General features: G+C 34.8%; 2 protein-coding genes across 2 annotated transcripts in view; one reads left to right on the top strand and one right to left on the bottom strand.

The window, feature by feature from the left end:
* The window catches only part of SARS1 (seryl-tRNA synthetase 1), a 67,958-nt gene extending 62,144 nt beyond the window's left edge, over positions 1-5,814 (bottom strand). The window contains 2 exon segments of the mRNA XM_053706904.1: positions 775-845; positions 5,563-5,814. Coding sequence (XP_053562879.1) covers positions 775-845; positions 5,563-5,698 — 207 coding nt within the window. The 5' untranslated portion in view covers positions 5,699-5,814.
* Positions 5,815-6,409: 595 nt separating this feature from the next.
* TIMM17A (translocase of inner mitochondrial membrane 17A) overlaps positions 6,410-15,503 on the top strand; it is a 50,698-nt gene continuing 41,604 nt past the window's right edge. Inside the window, exons 1-3 of the mRNA XM_053706903.1 lie at positions 6,410-6,567; positions 9,867-9,966; positions 15,235-15,298. Coding sequence (XP_053562878.1) covers positions 6,542-6,567; positions 9,867-9,966; positions 15,235-15,298 — 190 coding nt within the window. The 5' untranslated portion in view covers positions 6,410-6,541. The remainder of the gene's footprint in view (positions 6,568-9,866; positions 9,967-15,234; positions 15,299-15,503) is intronic.

Genomic DNA, 15,503 nt, shown 5'->3' with positions numbered 1-15,503 from the left:
CCAAATTAGATGCATCTGTATTCACAAAACAGAAGCAAATCATAGATTGTACAAAATTCAACATCATATAATAAATATCTGTGTGCATCATCAAAAAATATGAAAATTACATCATAATCACCTGTGATATAATAGTGATATTATAAGCTGATCACAGAGCATAGTAACCACAACCACATACTTCACTACATAAAGGTGGAAATTAATACATCTACCACATCTCATACCACAGTGGTTATAGCAGCTATAATGTTCAGCAGACAATCTCATATGTCTTTAAATCTGCCCTTTCACAATCCAAACAACCTAGCATCCAAATAACAATCCTATTCATATAACTCCTTATTCACTATGTCACCAGGCTAGAAAAAATATCGCAGTAACCCTCAAATATTTTCCAAAAGTGACAACATACATAAACTAAAATAATATCCTACCTTTAGATGCACAAATTTGTGCATCTAAAAGGTAGGATGTGCTATTTTATTTTGTCACATTTTTTATGGTCTTGAAGGGGTTAAATCCCAATAAAAATATAAATATAGAAGTGTAAGCACACTCTTCCTTGAGAGATTGCCGAAAAAGGTTTTAAATTTACGACCCCTCCAGCTGCAACCGCTTTAGTTCTTAAAATCAAAAACTAAGTCTATGCATGCACTGAAAAAGCATGGTACAATAATAAAACAACCAAAAATTAGTGCGGAGGAAAGAATCATCTCTTATAGCAAAGGAAGTGTTGGCTTAGTGTTGCTCATGATGCAAGAGATGTATTACCTTCATCTTTTCACCAATTGTTTTGCTGCACAGATTTTTCTGTTTGTTAAGATTGTCCGTCTGAAACCTGCCTGTAAACAAAACAGCGACAAGAGATCAGTTATACAGCAAGCAGAAATATTGCCAGTACAGCATCAAATCAACAACATTAAATGGAAGTTAATATACAATAGGGCAGAGCTTTTCAAACTTTTCATGTTGGTGACACACTTTGTAGACCTACATCATTTCGCGACACAGTAATTCAGTTGTACTAGCAAAAAGGAGGTTAAACGAACTTGTTTTAAAAGATACGGACACATACATAAATTATATAATAACAAAATGCATTTACAAGAAACAGTATGTAAGTATGTGCAAGAATGAAAAAAGTTTAATAACACCAATAGCTACTTACTATTTTAATGGGATGTATTAGGTTGATGGGATGAACACAGTTTCAGAATATTTGGTGTAATATTAGATAAAGACACTCACATTTCATCATCAAGCATTTTTAAGCTTCCACTTCCTATACATATATCAAGAGCAGGAGCAGCAATGCACTACTGGGAGCTAGTTGCAAAAAAATCCCACTGACTTCTGCTCAGCGTTTAAGCTGCCACCCTCAGAGCTCTGTGAGTCCGACTGACTACTGCCCGTGCTGCAAACACACTGCTATCCCACTCACTGGCTACACTTGCAGTCACGAGCCAATTAAGGAGACTACACGTGCAGTCAGGAGCCAATGTGCCACCAAATCCGCCAATGGTAATAGTTTCAGTTCCCACTGAGCTGTGCCAATTGGTTAAGATGATCTGTGACCCACTAGGTATCAATCTTGTGTCTGTGTAGCAGGCAGGTGGAAAGTCAGAAACCAAAAAAAAATGTAATTTTTTTTTTTTTAAATTTAATAAAATTTGTGCTGAAGCAGGGACACACCTACACACTGCTGCCGACACACTAGTGTGTCTCGACACACAGTTTGGAAAGCACTGCAATAGGGAGAAGGACGGAAATACCCATATGCCAAAATCATGTAAACAACCAATAGATAAAGTGCCAGTCATGATCTAGAATACCAGAAGTCTATACTTTATATATATATATATATATATATATATATATATATATATATATATATATATATATTATATATATATACACATTCCAAATCATATTCAAATACGCACTTACTGGACTTATAAGCAATCTGTAGGAAGCCGGACATCATATATATGATAATTCTTTACCATATCTATGACGAATCTGGCTTCCTACAAATTGCTTATAAGTCCAGTAAGTCCGTATTTGAATATGATTTGGAATGTATAATTTTTTATATATATGTAAAGGAGAAGATGCAGGCGGAGGATCTGCATTATGTTTACCATAACACAAAGGAAAGTACAGTAAACTCCCAGTTAAAGGGACACTCAATCAAAATTAAACTTTTATTATTCAGATAGAACATGCCATTTTAAACAACTTTCCAATTTACTTATATTAACAAAATGTGCATTCTTTTTATATTTAAACATTTTGAGTCACCAGCTCCTACTGAGCATGTACAAGAATAAGTGTGTATGCATTTGTGAATGGCTGATGGCTGTCACATGGTACGTGTATGCATTTGTGATTGGCTGATGGCTGTCACATGGTACAGGGGGAGTGGATACATAACTTTTAAAATTGTCAGAAAAAAAATCTAGTAGTCATTTGAAATTCAGACTAAGTGCTATTGCATTGTCTTGTTATCTTGCATTTGTTGATTATGCAAATCTACTGTGTTGACTGGTCCTTTAACCGGCACCCATGGGGATTGGTAGGTTCCGGATAAGTGTAGTTTATGGTTGCTTGAGAGTTACTATTAAAAATAGGCCTAACTAGTTCTTTAGCCCATACTATACTATAAACACTGTATTTACTTGATATTAATATTTAAATACAGTAAATAAAAGCAATTTATTAATATTAAAGTTATGGTAAACTTTAACTAATCAAATGCCATAAATGTAATCTCTGCCATTAAAAAAAAGTATATGTGTACCTTTTTGTTTATCCATCTGTGAAAGGCTTAAATTAGTGCATACAGTAATGCTTCTATTACAGTGTTATGCCGGCCCACATGGATGAACTTTTTTTTTTATATGACAATTCCAGTGAACATCCAATTAACATGTGTGTCAGTTGACATTCTAGAAGTCCAGCCCCTTTAAAGCCCATAGAAAGCCTATGTAGAGAGTGGATGTGACTGCTCTATACATCTCAGCCCAGCCAAAAGAGGAAATGAAGGTGGGCGGAGGAACAGACAATACCAATTAGGATTATAAACCTTTTATTATAAAATATATATACACTTTAAAAAATAATAATTATGTGGTTTTACTTGCAAACTAATATTTGTTTTATTGCAGCATTCTTATAGTCTGAAATTTACCATCACTTTAACATTCCTGCTTTTTCAAATAAAGGTAGCAAGAGAACAAAGAAAAATAGGAGTAAATTAGAAAGATGCTTAAAATTGCATGCTCTGAATCATGAAAGACAAATTTTGGGTTAAGTATCCCTTTAATGCCGCCTCTGCTCAGTCCCAGCATGATGTCTAATTCTCAGACTGCCTTGTGCTCACAACTTTTAAGAGCAGTTATGTAGGGTCTGGTGGCATGAAAATTTCTTGTTTTCACCTTAGAGAGACCACTATAGAGAAAGGAATCTACGGAGCAAAATTAGTGTTCATTTTAAATGTACAGTATCTTTTTTCCGGTTGCTTGAGAGTGCCGGTTGCTAGAGTTCCAGTTAAAGGGACACTGAACCCAATTTTTTTTTGTGTGATTCAGATAGAGCATGCAATTTTAAACAACTTTCTAATTTACTCCTATTATCAATTTTTCTTCGTTCTCTTGCTTTTTTTATTTGAAAAAGAAGGCATCTAAGCTATTTTTTTGGTTCAGTACCACGGAAAGCGCTTGTTTATTGGTAGGTGAATTTATCCACCAATCAGCAAGAACAACACAGTGTGTTCACCAAAAATGGGCCGGCATCTAAACTTACATTCTTGCATTTCAAATAAAGATACCAAGAGAATGAAGAAAATTTGATAATAGAAGTAAATTAGAAAATTGCTTAAAATGTCATGCTCTATCTGAATCACAAAAGAAAAAGATTTTGGTTCAGTGTCCCTTTAACAGAGTTTACTGTATGTTTAAAAAAAATACATGACTTTGTAAACTTTACTGAATTAAAGTGCCCCTGTTATTAAGATTATTATTTGATACTTTAATTTGTTAAAGTTTACAAATCACTTTAAGCCCACGCAATAGCTAAGAAGGAAATCACACAACCGTCCTACAATCTACTGGCAGAACTTTGTCTACCTTTTGAACACACCTGATCTAACAAATGAACATCAGTTTTATTTTGCCATTTGCCTTTAAAAAATCCTATTTTAGATTTTTTTAAATAATCCTGCTGTTTCATGTCACAAGGGGAGGCTTGCCCCAAGCATCAATAACTTATTAAATTTTATTTAAATGGATATTCTACACCAGAATTATTATTTAAAAAGATAGAAAATCCCTTTATTACCCATTCCCCGGTTTTGCATAACCAACAGTTATATTAATATATGTTTTACCTCTGTGATTACCTTGTATCTAAGCATCTGCAGATTGTCCCCTTATCTAAGTGCTTTTGACAGGCATGCAGTGTAGCCAATCAGTGAAGACTCCTAAATAACTCCACAGGAGTGAGCACAATGTTATCTAATATGACACACATGAGTTAGTACTCACTAACTGAAAAACTTTCAAAATGCTCTGAGCTAAGAGGCGGTTTAGAAATCAGTTTGAGCCTACCTAGGTTTAGCTTTTCAAAATACCACCAAGGGAACAAAGCTAATTTAATGATAAAAGAAAATTGGAAAGTTGTTTGTTGCATGCTCTATCTGAATCATGAAAGTTTAATTCTGACTAGACTGTCCCTTTAAAGATTGCATATTCATTGATGTTCCATACAGCATATGTCTTACATTGTGCCCTCAGTGCTTATTGACCATAAGCATTATTCATGTTAGACAATATAATGTATAAAGCTGTAAGGGAAATCAATGAATATGCATCCTTCAAATAAAATGTAATCAGCTTTTGCTTAACATATATTTATGTGCAAAACACATCAGATATTCATTGCAGTCTGTGAAAGGACATCAACCTCACAGTAAAGTTCTAAACCGAGTCAGGTTTAGGTTAGTGCATGCAAAGTGGAAGTGATGAGCTGTCTCAATGCATGATGTGCCTCCGCCCTTATAATGCTTTCTGCAGGATTGCATCAGATTCTACAGCAGCGCATGGAGCAGTTACTGTCTGTGAGTTCAGCTATAAGACTGGGAACTCCTGATCACTTCAGGACAAATGAGAAAACAGGCTATGCTGTCTGACAGTTGTACCAATACGTGAGAAAGTACCTCTGTCTAACTAATGTACAGTAGTTACATTTTCATTTAATTATCATTACGAGCAAAAAGAAGTGCACTATTGCTAAATCTGCGATATGTGCCCAGTATAGAAAGAGCTTTCACTGTAAGTGATGATACAGAGTAACAATGCATCTGTAAGCATGGACTTTTTTTTTATCAATCGCTGCTACGTTTAAAGAACCCTGTGTAGTGATGAGTCTATTTTTCTGTTACCGGTATTAGCATGTACTAGTAGTGTCTTATACACCCTTTTCATAATTATATATATATTTACATGATACATAGATGTCATAAAACGTGTAACACCAATGACAACCTCCGCACAAACTCACATCTTCTCCATGCAGTGTCTGATTTGAGAAGGGCCTCCACTAGCTCCGGATCTTTAAATCGTTTTCGCTGTGTCTCCCTCACAAGCTCTGGTTGTCCCCCCTTGTCCTCACGAAATAGATCCAGGTCCAGTACCATGTTTGCTATGTGAGTATCCGCGATATAACGACTCAGGACAGCGTTTCGGAATATAGAGATGATCTTGCTCTCTACACCCTCTCTCTCACAGAATGGGTCGCAACTTCGCAAGGGGCGTCAAACTCAACATTGCGCATGCGCGCACTTGGTCCTTTGCCGATTCCGAAATCGATAATGCGCATGCGAATGTTGCGAGGAGGTGGTTTGTGAATTCTTCACACATATTGGATTTACTATAATGTAAACAAACACCTGAAGTTTAAATTAATATTTATTTGTCAGTATAACTGATATACTGCATTCTAGGATGATTCCGTATGCTGTAAGGGGCGCGTATCTTTTTTTGTAAGTAAAATAAATGCTTATAACTGGGGACTGGAAACGGCTTCAAAGACTGCCTTTGTCTAATGCGTTTTTAATTCATTTTTGAAGTAAAGACAACGAACTGTACCGATTTTTTCAGGTCAGTCCCAGGTTTTATCCACTTGTCACGTGGGATTTTTTGTTCCAGGGTATTGTAAGTTTATGGTAGAGGAAGTGCACCCAGCCCATCAATAGAGGGCGCACTTCATTGTACTTTAGGACAGGTCATTATTATTGTTATGATAATACTCAGCAACTGGGATTACCCCGAACAAATAGCCAATCAGAGCGCTTTTATAATATCGTCTCATACAATTCGTAACCCGTTAGAAAGAATAAATTATTGGTCAGGAAGCGATGACGTTCTGTTAACGTTAACACTGATTGGCTACTGGGATTTGCGTCACTGCATTCATTGACCAATAGACAGATCTCACCTCGTTTTCTACCCGGAAATGCTTTTCGACCTTCACCTGCAGCATGGAGGAGTATGCACGAGAGCCGTGGTAAGGATTAATGTTGGTTTAAATCGCTGCCTCTTGTGTTTAGCAACTCAGAAAACACCGCTCAGTGTGTCTGGAAGGAGGTCGGCATTTCAGTGTGTGGAAATTAACAGTGTAAAATGGTGTCGTTTTTGGTATCCTCGACAGATGTCCCTTTGAATAAGGGGTCTAGTTTTTTTTTTTAACCAAGAGTTAATTTTAATGTACTTTTCGTTGTGTCCTTAAAAGGACATAAATGTGCTTAAAACACAAAAAACTGTAAAATTATGCGTTTGAAGTATGTGAGGGACGTATACCGCTTTCTTGCTCCATTGAACAGTGAAGAACTGTCAACACTAACAGGTAGTGTGACAGCCTATATGAGGTCAGTTCTGATCTCACCATGGATAAGTAAAAATACTCTTTTGGTCAAATCTCTTCATGGAAGGATCACCCATGCCTAGACTCCTGAAACAAATTTATGTAATCTGATATGTAATGAATTTGTTCCACATTAAAAAATGCAGTCTTTAACTCATATTTAACCTTTTGTTATTTTTTTAAAGAATGATATTTTCTAAAATCGATATTTAGGAAATGCAACATATTTCCAAAAATATGACAAATCATTAAATATGGTGATACCTTACTATATATTTCTGTGTTCACAATGAGATTTTCCAAATTTTGAGTAGATTGAGTATTAAGCAAAATAATTGATAGGTTGTAAATAAAAATATTAATGCAAATGTTCATTAAAAAATTACATTTAAAATAGGGGTGGATTTAAATATATTTAACTTGTGGATTTAATTTTTAGAATAATTTTTTTTAGATTATTTTTCCAGTTATATAAGACAATCACTGGTTTGTTTTTTTATTATTAGATAAGCATAGATAGATCATTGAAATGTATGAAATGATTGGGAGGTAAACTTTCTCTATTTTAATAGGTTAATTATTCATATTTGATAACATTTTAAGATGTACTTTATTGGAAGGAGAAAAATGATTACCTTAATAATAATTTAAAATACACAAACTGGCTCAGCACTGGGTATACTTCTCTTAAGGAATTAAAGTCCTCAGACAATAATAATTTAAATAGATTTGTAATGGTTTTCCCCTCCCTCCTCACACTTAATTAATTGTGCAGATCTATTCCACTCCAAACAAACTTTTATCCATGATTCAGAAAGCACATGCAATTCTCAACAATTTTCTAATTTACTTCTCTTATCTAATTTTCTTTGTTCCCTTGGTATCTAATTGTTGAAAAGCATACATAGGTAAGCTCAGGAGCAATGCATTACTGTGAGCTAGCTGCTTGTCACTGTCTTGCCCAATGTGTTCAGCTAGGCCCCAGTAGAGTATTGCTCTCATTTAAAGGGACAGTCTACACCAGAATTTTTATTGTTTAAAAAGATAAATAATCCCTTTTATTGCTCATTCCCTAGTTTTGCACAACCAACACAGTTATATAAATACACTTTTTACCTCTTTGAATACCTTGTATCTAAGCCTCTGCAAGCTGCCCCCTTATTTCAAGTTCTTTTGACAGACATCCATTTTAGCCAATCAGAGCTGGCTCACCTGAACGCCAAGTGCATGAGCACAGTGTTATCTATATGACACACATGAACTAACACCCTCTAGGGGTAAAAAAAACTGTCAAATGCCCTGAGAGAAGAGGTGGCCTTCAAGGGCTTAGAAATTAGCATCTGAACCTCCTAGGTTTAGCTTTCAACTAAGAATACCAAGAGAACAAAGCACAATTGGTGATAAAAGTAAATTGGAAAATTGTTTAAAATGACATTTTCTATCTGAATCATAAAAGTTTATTTTGGACTAGACTGTCCCTTTTAACAAATTATGCCTAGAAAATAAGCAAATTTGATAATGGAAGTAAAACTACAAATTGTATGCTGTATCTGAAACCCAAACGTTTTCTGTCATGAGTATGTCCCTTTAAGGTCTATTTCACCACTTTGTATGTTTCTTTGATAACATTTTTGCTGTGAAGAAGGGGCATGTTATTTCTGCAGAAACAAAGCCATAGGTTTAAGAACTACATAACCAATAATATGTGATATCTTCTAAATAATCTGACAGAACCTCTGAGAGCATGACATTATAAATGGATTAATGGAATTAAAATACCCCAAAAATTAAACATTACAGCCATGAACATACAGCATCTTGCTATATAATTACAAACTATTCTATATTTCAGAATGAATAAACTTTAGATTTTAATGTATCTGAAATAGAAACTATATAGATTTGTTTTTTAAATTTAATCACAAAAATCCGATATGTTTAAAAAAATAAATAAAAATAAAAATATTTTTTTTAAATCATTGATTTTTATCCACCCTGTTTCAAATTATCATCGATCATCACATTTTCAAAAATACTGAATGTTAGTTTATAATCATGTTCAAAAAAGTACATTCCCCTAGGATTCAATATAAATTTAAAAACAGTGCCATAGTATAGTAGATATACTACATACTCAGTTTTGTTGTGCAGTTACTGCTTCGAATTGTGTCACCAGCTGTTTCCACTTAAAGTGATGGATGGTAAATCCTAGCGTTTGTAAAACGCTAGGATTTACAATTTAAACAAATAAAGGGGACTTTCAGTCATGAAGTATAAAATACTTCATGCTGAAAGCTCCTTTATTTGTTAGAAGCGTTCGCCGCACTGAGCGCCTCAGGCAGCCCATGGCAGAACGCTATTTTGATGAGAGGTGACGTTTCCGCCTCTAAGCCAATAGGCGTGCGGGCTATCCGTCTTGGCGCCAGTTGGAGTGCACAGCTATTTGCTAAGAGGTGGAAATGTCACCTCACAGCAAATAGCGTTCTGCCATGGGCTGCCTGAGCAGCTTAGTGCGTTGAATGCTTCCAACAAATAAAGGAGCTTTCAGCATATGAAGTAGTTTATACTTCATAAATGAAAGTCCCCTTTATTTGTTCCAATTATAAATTCTAGCGTTTCACAAATTCTAGGATTTACCATCACTTTCAGATTTATTTTGGGGGTAAACACACAGAGTTACAGGGTTGCTTGTTCTAAGATTACATGTTCTAACAAATCAGGGACTGACTACATACATACTTATTAAAGACTGAAAATTATTGGCTACTAGATGTTAAAATTTGTTAAACCTTGGAATATGTTGTACACTGCTTTCTATAAAATGTCACTGTACAATTTTTAAGGCATTCTAAAACTTAGTGTGTGTGTTAAACATTTAAATATCTCAAAGTATAGTTCATACATTTTTGATGCCTTTTTTTATTTTGTTTATTACTTTTCAGTCCTTGGAGGATTGTTGATGACTGTGGTGGAGCTTTTACAATGGGTGCCATAGGAGGTGGCATCTTCCAGGCCATCAAAGGCTTCAGGAACTCTCCTCAAGTGAGTATAGATCCAATGAGGGGAAACCTGTGCCCATAGTAGTTCTATTAGAGAGTACTTCTGTTTTTTTATTTTTATTATTCTTTTTTTTGGCAAACACAATTCTTTATTAGTTATTATGCAGCATTAGTGGTTACTAGCTCAGTCTATATTAAAGATGGTCAAGTGTCTTGTTTACTAGCGTTGACTTACCCTAGTAGCTGTCCCATATTACAGGGACCTGGATAAACCTAATGCCCAAAACCTAATTTTAAGATGGTTAGAAGACTCTTACTCTCCCTGTTACATACCATGCTTTTTATTTTGTCCTCTAGACCTGAAAATCATCATCCCGCACAACTGGCTATTTGACTATCAGCAAGCAATGCTTGTCAGTACAGCATATGTCATTATTTGACTTGACTCATGCAATATAAGCTTTCTTTATTAAAATTATATATTATTTGGCTATTTAATTTTACACTTCCTATATATACACTGCTAAAGGGACATGAAACACTTTTTTTCTTTTTTCTTTCATGTTTCAGAAAGACCATGCCATTTTAAACCACTTTCCAATTTACTTCTATTATCTAATGTGCATCATTCTCTTGATATCCTTTGTTGAATATCATATATAAATAGGCTCAGTAGCTGCTGATTGGTGTCTTTTCACCTGACACTGTTACCAAAAATATTTTGTTTTTGCTGAGGATGTTGCTGGATTATTTATATACTTTATTTATAAGACAATAGAAGCAAAACTAAAGAAAACATTTTTGTTTTATCACACCCTGTTGGCTATGTCTTCTATTAAAGCCACATATTTTTAGTCAGGTGATCTAGAGAAAGATGTCAGATCAGGTCAGCTTTTGCTCAACACAACAAATAGCATTTATCAGTTCCTTCTTACCCGAAGCTGCTGCAGCATATGACTAAATATTTTGTAACCGTGAATATGTCAAAAAGAGTGCTTTGTTAAGGCATTGGATACGAGATACTGATATTTATGGCTTGTTTATAATGGTTAAAGTGTTTGGACGCAGTTGATTCTACAATATATATAAGCAATTTGGAAGTAAAAGGTAAAATTCTTCTTTGGAATTATAAAAACAGAAATTTGCAGTAATAAAGTAATACTTTGCAAGTTTGTCCTTGTTTCTCAAAGCCAAAGACGTTTATTCCACAGGAATTTCTAACTAGGTTCTTTTTCCATGCTTCTAAGAAAAGGGGTTTGGGGCAACCTGTTTGTGAACATACAGAGGTTTAAAATGCAAACAATGCAGACACTGAAATGAACAATAATTCATAATTTGTTATTCGTTATAGAAACAAATGCTGAATATGGCTGTATGTTGCAGCATTCGGCGCTGGGTTTATTAATGTAAAATTGCAACACACAAATTTGAAAATGGCCAAATGCAGCCATATTCAAATAGATGCTGAGTATTTGCCGAAACTTACTGACTAGTGTTTTTCCTCCTCAGCCCTTTGTGGTGAAGATGGAGCTCAAAATGCCTTTCTCTGTATTCCACTTGCATTTGTTCATCAGTATATTCTAAGATTCTGCATATAGATTTACCATATAGTGCAGAATTATGTAACATTAATTTGAACGTTGACTGGCCTTTAATATATTTTATAACTTTTAAACCTCTAAATTTCTGCCTCTCTCTAAGCCACTACAGACCGCCTTTTATCTCAGTGCTCTTTTATAGTTTTTCACAAGACACTGTTAGGTTCATGGTTACCATATAGATAACATTGTGCTCACTCCCGTGGAGTTATTCATGAGTCAGCACTGATGGGCTAAATGCAAGTCTGTAAATAGCACTGAGATATGGGGGCAGTCTGCAGAGGCTTGGAAACAAAGTAAATAGTATATGAAAATAGCATTCTGCCGTGGGCTGCCTAAGGAGCTCAGTGCAGAGAACTCTTCAGACAAATTAATGAACTTTCAGCATGAAGTATTTTTTTTTCTACATGACTGAAAGTCCCCTTTATTTGTTCCACTGGTAAATCCTAGCATTTCACAAATTTGCTGGTTAGTATATAAAATAACTATAAAAAAACAGGGGCACTTTAATTGATTTTTTTTTTTTTTAAGACGCTGCATTTCAAAAATATTTACAATTTAGAGATGTAAATATCGCACCATTGCTCCGCCTGCATCTGCTACTTTCTTTAGCTGAGCGATGACGAATCCAGCTTTACCAATCGTTGCGTGCTCCACTTGGTGTCCAGCTCGTGGGACACACAACAATTGGATGAAGTTGGATTCGTTATCGCTTAGCTAAAGAAGGTTGGAGATTAGGGCTGCAACTAACTATTTTCATAATCGATTAATCGGACGATTATTTTTCGACTAATTGGATTTTAAAAAAATCATATATATTTAAAATAAAATCCACACAATGAGTGTTATAAATTTAAACTTCAGACTAAAACTTTACAATAACACAACTGATTATCCAATTTTTTAAACTGCAGCAGAGCACATTTTTATAATCTAACAAAAAACAAACCACGAACTGTTTGAAAGGAGGTAGAACTACAAAATGATAGACTATCACTGTTAATAACATTCTGTTAATCATTCTCTCAGAAACTTTGCATTCAAATGACCACATGCTCCTGGCTGAGACTGGCTCCCTTTTTGCAAGCTATTTTGCCTGCAGCAGAGAAGAGGCGCTCAGATGGAGTTGAGGTGCATAAGTAGGGTTTTGCCAATATCTCAAAGGTGGGATTTTTCTCTTTAACTCTCCACCAATGCAAGGGGCCTCTTAACAAGTAAGCCTGGATTTCATTCTAATATAAAAATATCTTGAATATCTATATACACTGGTAAATAACCAGCTATAAGGTTAGGGGAAATATCTAGTCCGCTCTTAAAATAACTGATATATACTTATAGAGTTTGAATTCAGTACATATTACGCTTCAAAATAATAAAAAACAAAAACAAAGGTCAAAAGTGCTAAGGACTATAGATCAATAGCTGTACACATTTATTTATACAGTACATATAATCAGCAATAGCGAGCAATCTGCTAATTATCGTGCAAACAGATAATAGTGCACACCAATTCAAATAACAAATCCCATCAATCTAAAGGTAAGTGTAAATAACAAGCTTGGCACTATATCGTGCAAAGCATAGTCCCAAATCACCCGATTTATTATACAAAATCCAAATGATGACTCGTATTTTATTTCTGGGTTGCGCATAAGCCAGGTGTAGTTGTAAACTTATGCTGTCCTGAAAAATTAAGTGAATGTCTGTAGACGTCCTTTAGGCTAGGTACATAACCATAAAACACAATAGCATGTGCAGGAGCTCAGTGGAGCGAAGCAGCTGGTGCTGTGCACAAACCAACTAATCGATTGAGATTCGTTAACTATTTTCATAATCGATTATTTCGATTAGTTGTTGCAGTTCTATTGGAGATGTGGGCGGAGGAACGGTGCAATGTTTACCATCTCTAAATGGTAAATATTTTAGAAATGAAGCATCTTAAAAAAAAAAAAAAAAATCAAAGTGCCCTTGTTTTTATAATAGTTTTTTATAGCAGCCAACAAATACTTAAACTTGACAATCGCTTTAAAGGGACACTAAACCCAATTTTATTTCTTTCATGATTCAGATAGAGCATGCAACTTTCTAATTTACTCCTATTATCAATTTTTCTTTGTTCTCTTGCTATCTTTATTTAAAAAGCAGGAATGTGATGCATAGGAGCCAGCCCATTTTTGGTTGAGAACCTGGGTTATGCTTGCTTATTAGTGGGTAAATGTAAGCCTCTAATAAGCAAGCGCTATCCATGGTGCTTTTAAAATAAAGATAGCAAGATAATGACGAAAAATTAATAGGAGTTAATTATAAAGTTGCTTAAACTTTCATGCTCTATCTGAATCATAAAAGACATTTTTTTTGGTTCAGTGTCCTTTTTAAGGTTTGATTCTTCATGGTTGCTATGATGTAGTGAAATCCTCATATCAACCCCTCACATGGCCAGAGTGATAAACCTGGAAATCCTCTTGATCTACCTCCCATAAATGCTGACTTTCACTGGGGAGAGTGAATGTAATAGGGAGAACCGGGTACTCATATTTCCCCCTTTTTTTTTTTTTTTTTTTTTTTTTTTTTTTTTTTTTAAGCACATATTAATGAAATTACTGGGTAAAAGTGCAAAAATAAAATGCTCCAAAAATGATGAGGCATTAAACACACAGTTAAAGTCAGCTTCAGAGCTGCAATGCACAACTGGGAGTTAGCTGAAGACCTCTGGTAACCCAATGACAAATGTGTAGCCAGCAATCGCCAGCTATCTCCCAGTAAATGTATTGCTGCTGTAGATATGGTTTTCAAAAAAGGATAAAGTGTCCAAAAAAATACATGCAATCATGATTGTTTTAGTTTTGACTTTCATGTCACTTTAAGGCTTACTTTACCTTGCATCTGCTTTGCTCATGCATGTAAAAAGCATATTTTTGTATACTGATGCAAATTTCCAGTTTACATTTTGCAGCATAAAATGGCAAGAACTGCAGGCATAAACAAATTAGTGAATATGACTTTAATTGTGAGAGTTTCAGATACTTCTAGAGAGCTCCACTGTTCAGCCTACTTGCCAAGACTCATTCATTTAATAAGAGACAAATAGTTTGCTTTAAATTTAGTCGTTTTTGGTACAACTTTAACTTTATAGTTTTAAATGGAGATCTTCACACAATTTTTACTCTGTACAAGAGTTTTTTTGTTGTTGTTGTTTTTTCTTCATACTTTAGGTTTTCTTTTTGTTTTTTTAATTTAAGTTCCTTATTGGTGCATACTTAAACGCACATTTGTATACGTTTTAAAAATTTTTAAAAATTTGTTTTAGGTTTGTATTAAATACAATTTTTAAGATGCTAATTTATTTAACACTTTAATGTATGTGTTTCTCCTTCACATATAGAAATATAGGGTACGCCCTTTAGCGAGATACGCAGCTTATCAAGACATTTTTTGCCTTTAGAGAATTCATTGAAAGACCTTGTAGCACCACTGACTGACCTTTCTAGACCATCTCATCAAAGCAGACAGCTTTAGAGAATTGAGCCTTTAGTCTTTCCTGGCTAAGCATGGCTCAAATTCCTGGTATGAAGATGTTCAATATGCTAATGAATTAGTGAGTTTGGTGGTGGTCCATGGTTTTTATTAATTTCATTTATTGTATATTTCTTTTTCTCATTTTAATGTTTTGTACTGCTAGAAATTTACTTTGCTTTATTATGTTCCCTTTTCAGGGTATAAACCACCGCTTCAAGAGCAGCCTTATTTCAATCAGGACGCGAGCTCCACAGCTGGGAGGTGAGTCTTTTTGCCTGTGGCATACTTGCTTATTTGGAAATCTGGCTATTTTTCACATGTTATTTGAAAAACAAGCTGGTTTGTATAGTGATCTATGTTAAGTAAAATTTCTAAGACCTATAGCTCCTTGCCTGCTGAGATTTGTCAAGACTGTATTAACTTTTTGAGTGCTAACGACGGCTCTGAGCCGTCTCAAATTGTCTCC

This window comes from Bombina bombina, chromosome 3 (assembly GCF_027579735.1).
Source record: "Bombina bombina isolate aBomBom1 chromosome 3, aBomBom1.pri, whole genome shotgun sequence".
In the NCBI taxonomy this organism is placed as follows: Eukaryota; Metazoa; Chordata; class Amphibia; order Anura; family Bombinatoridae; genus Bombina; species Bombina bombina.
Note: the sequence above shows the minus strand (reverse complement) of the source record. Positions and strands in the feature narration are given on the sequence as shown.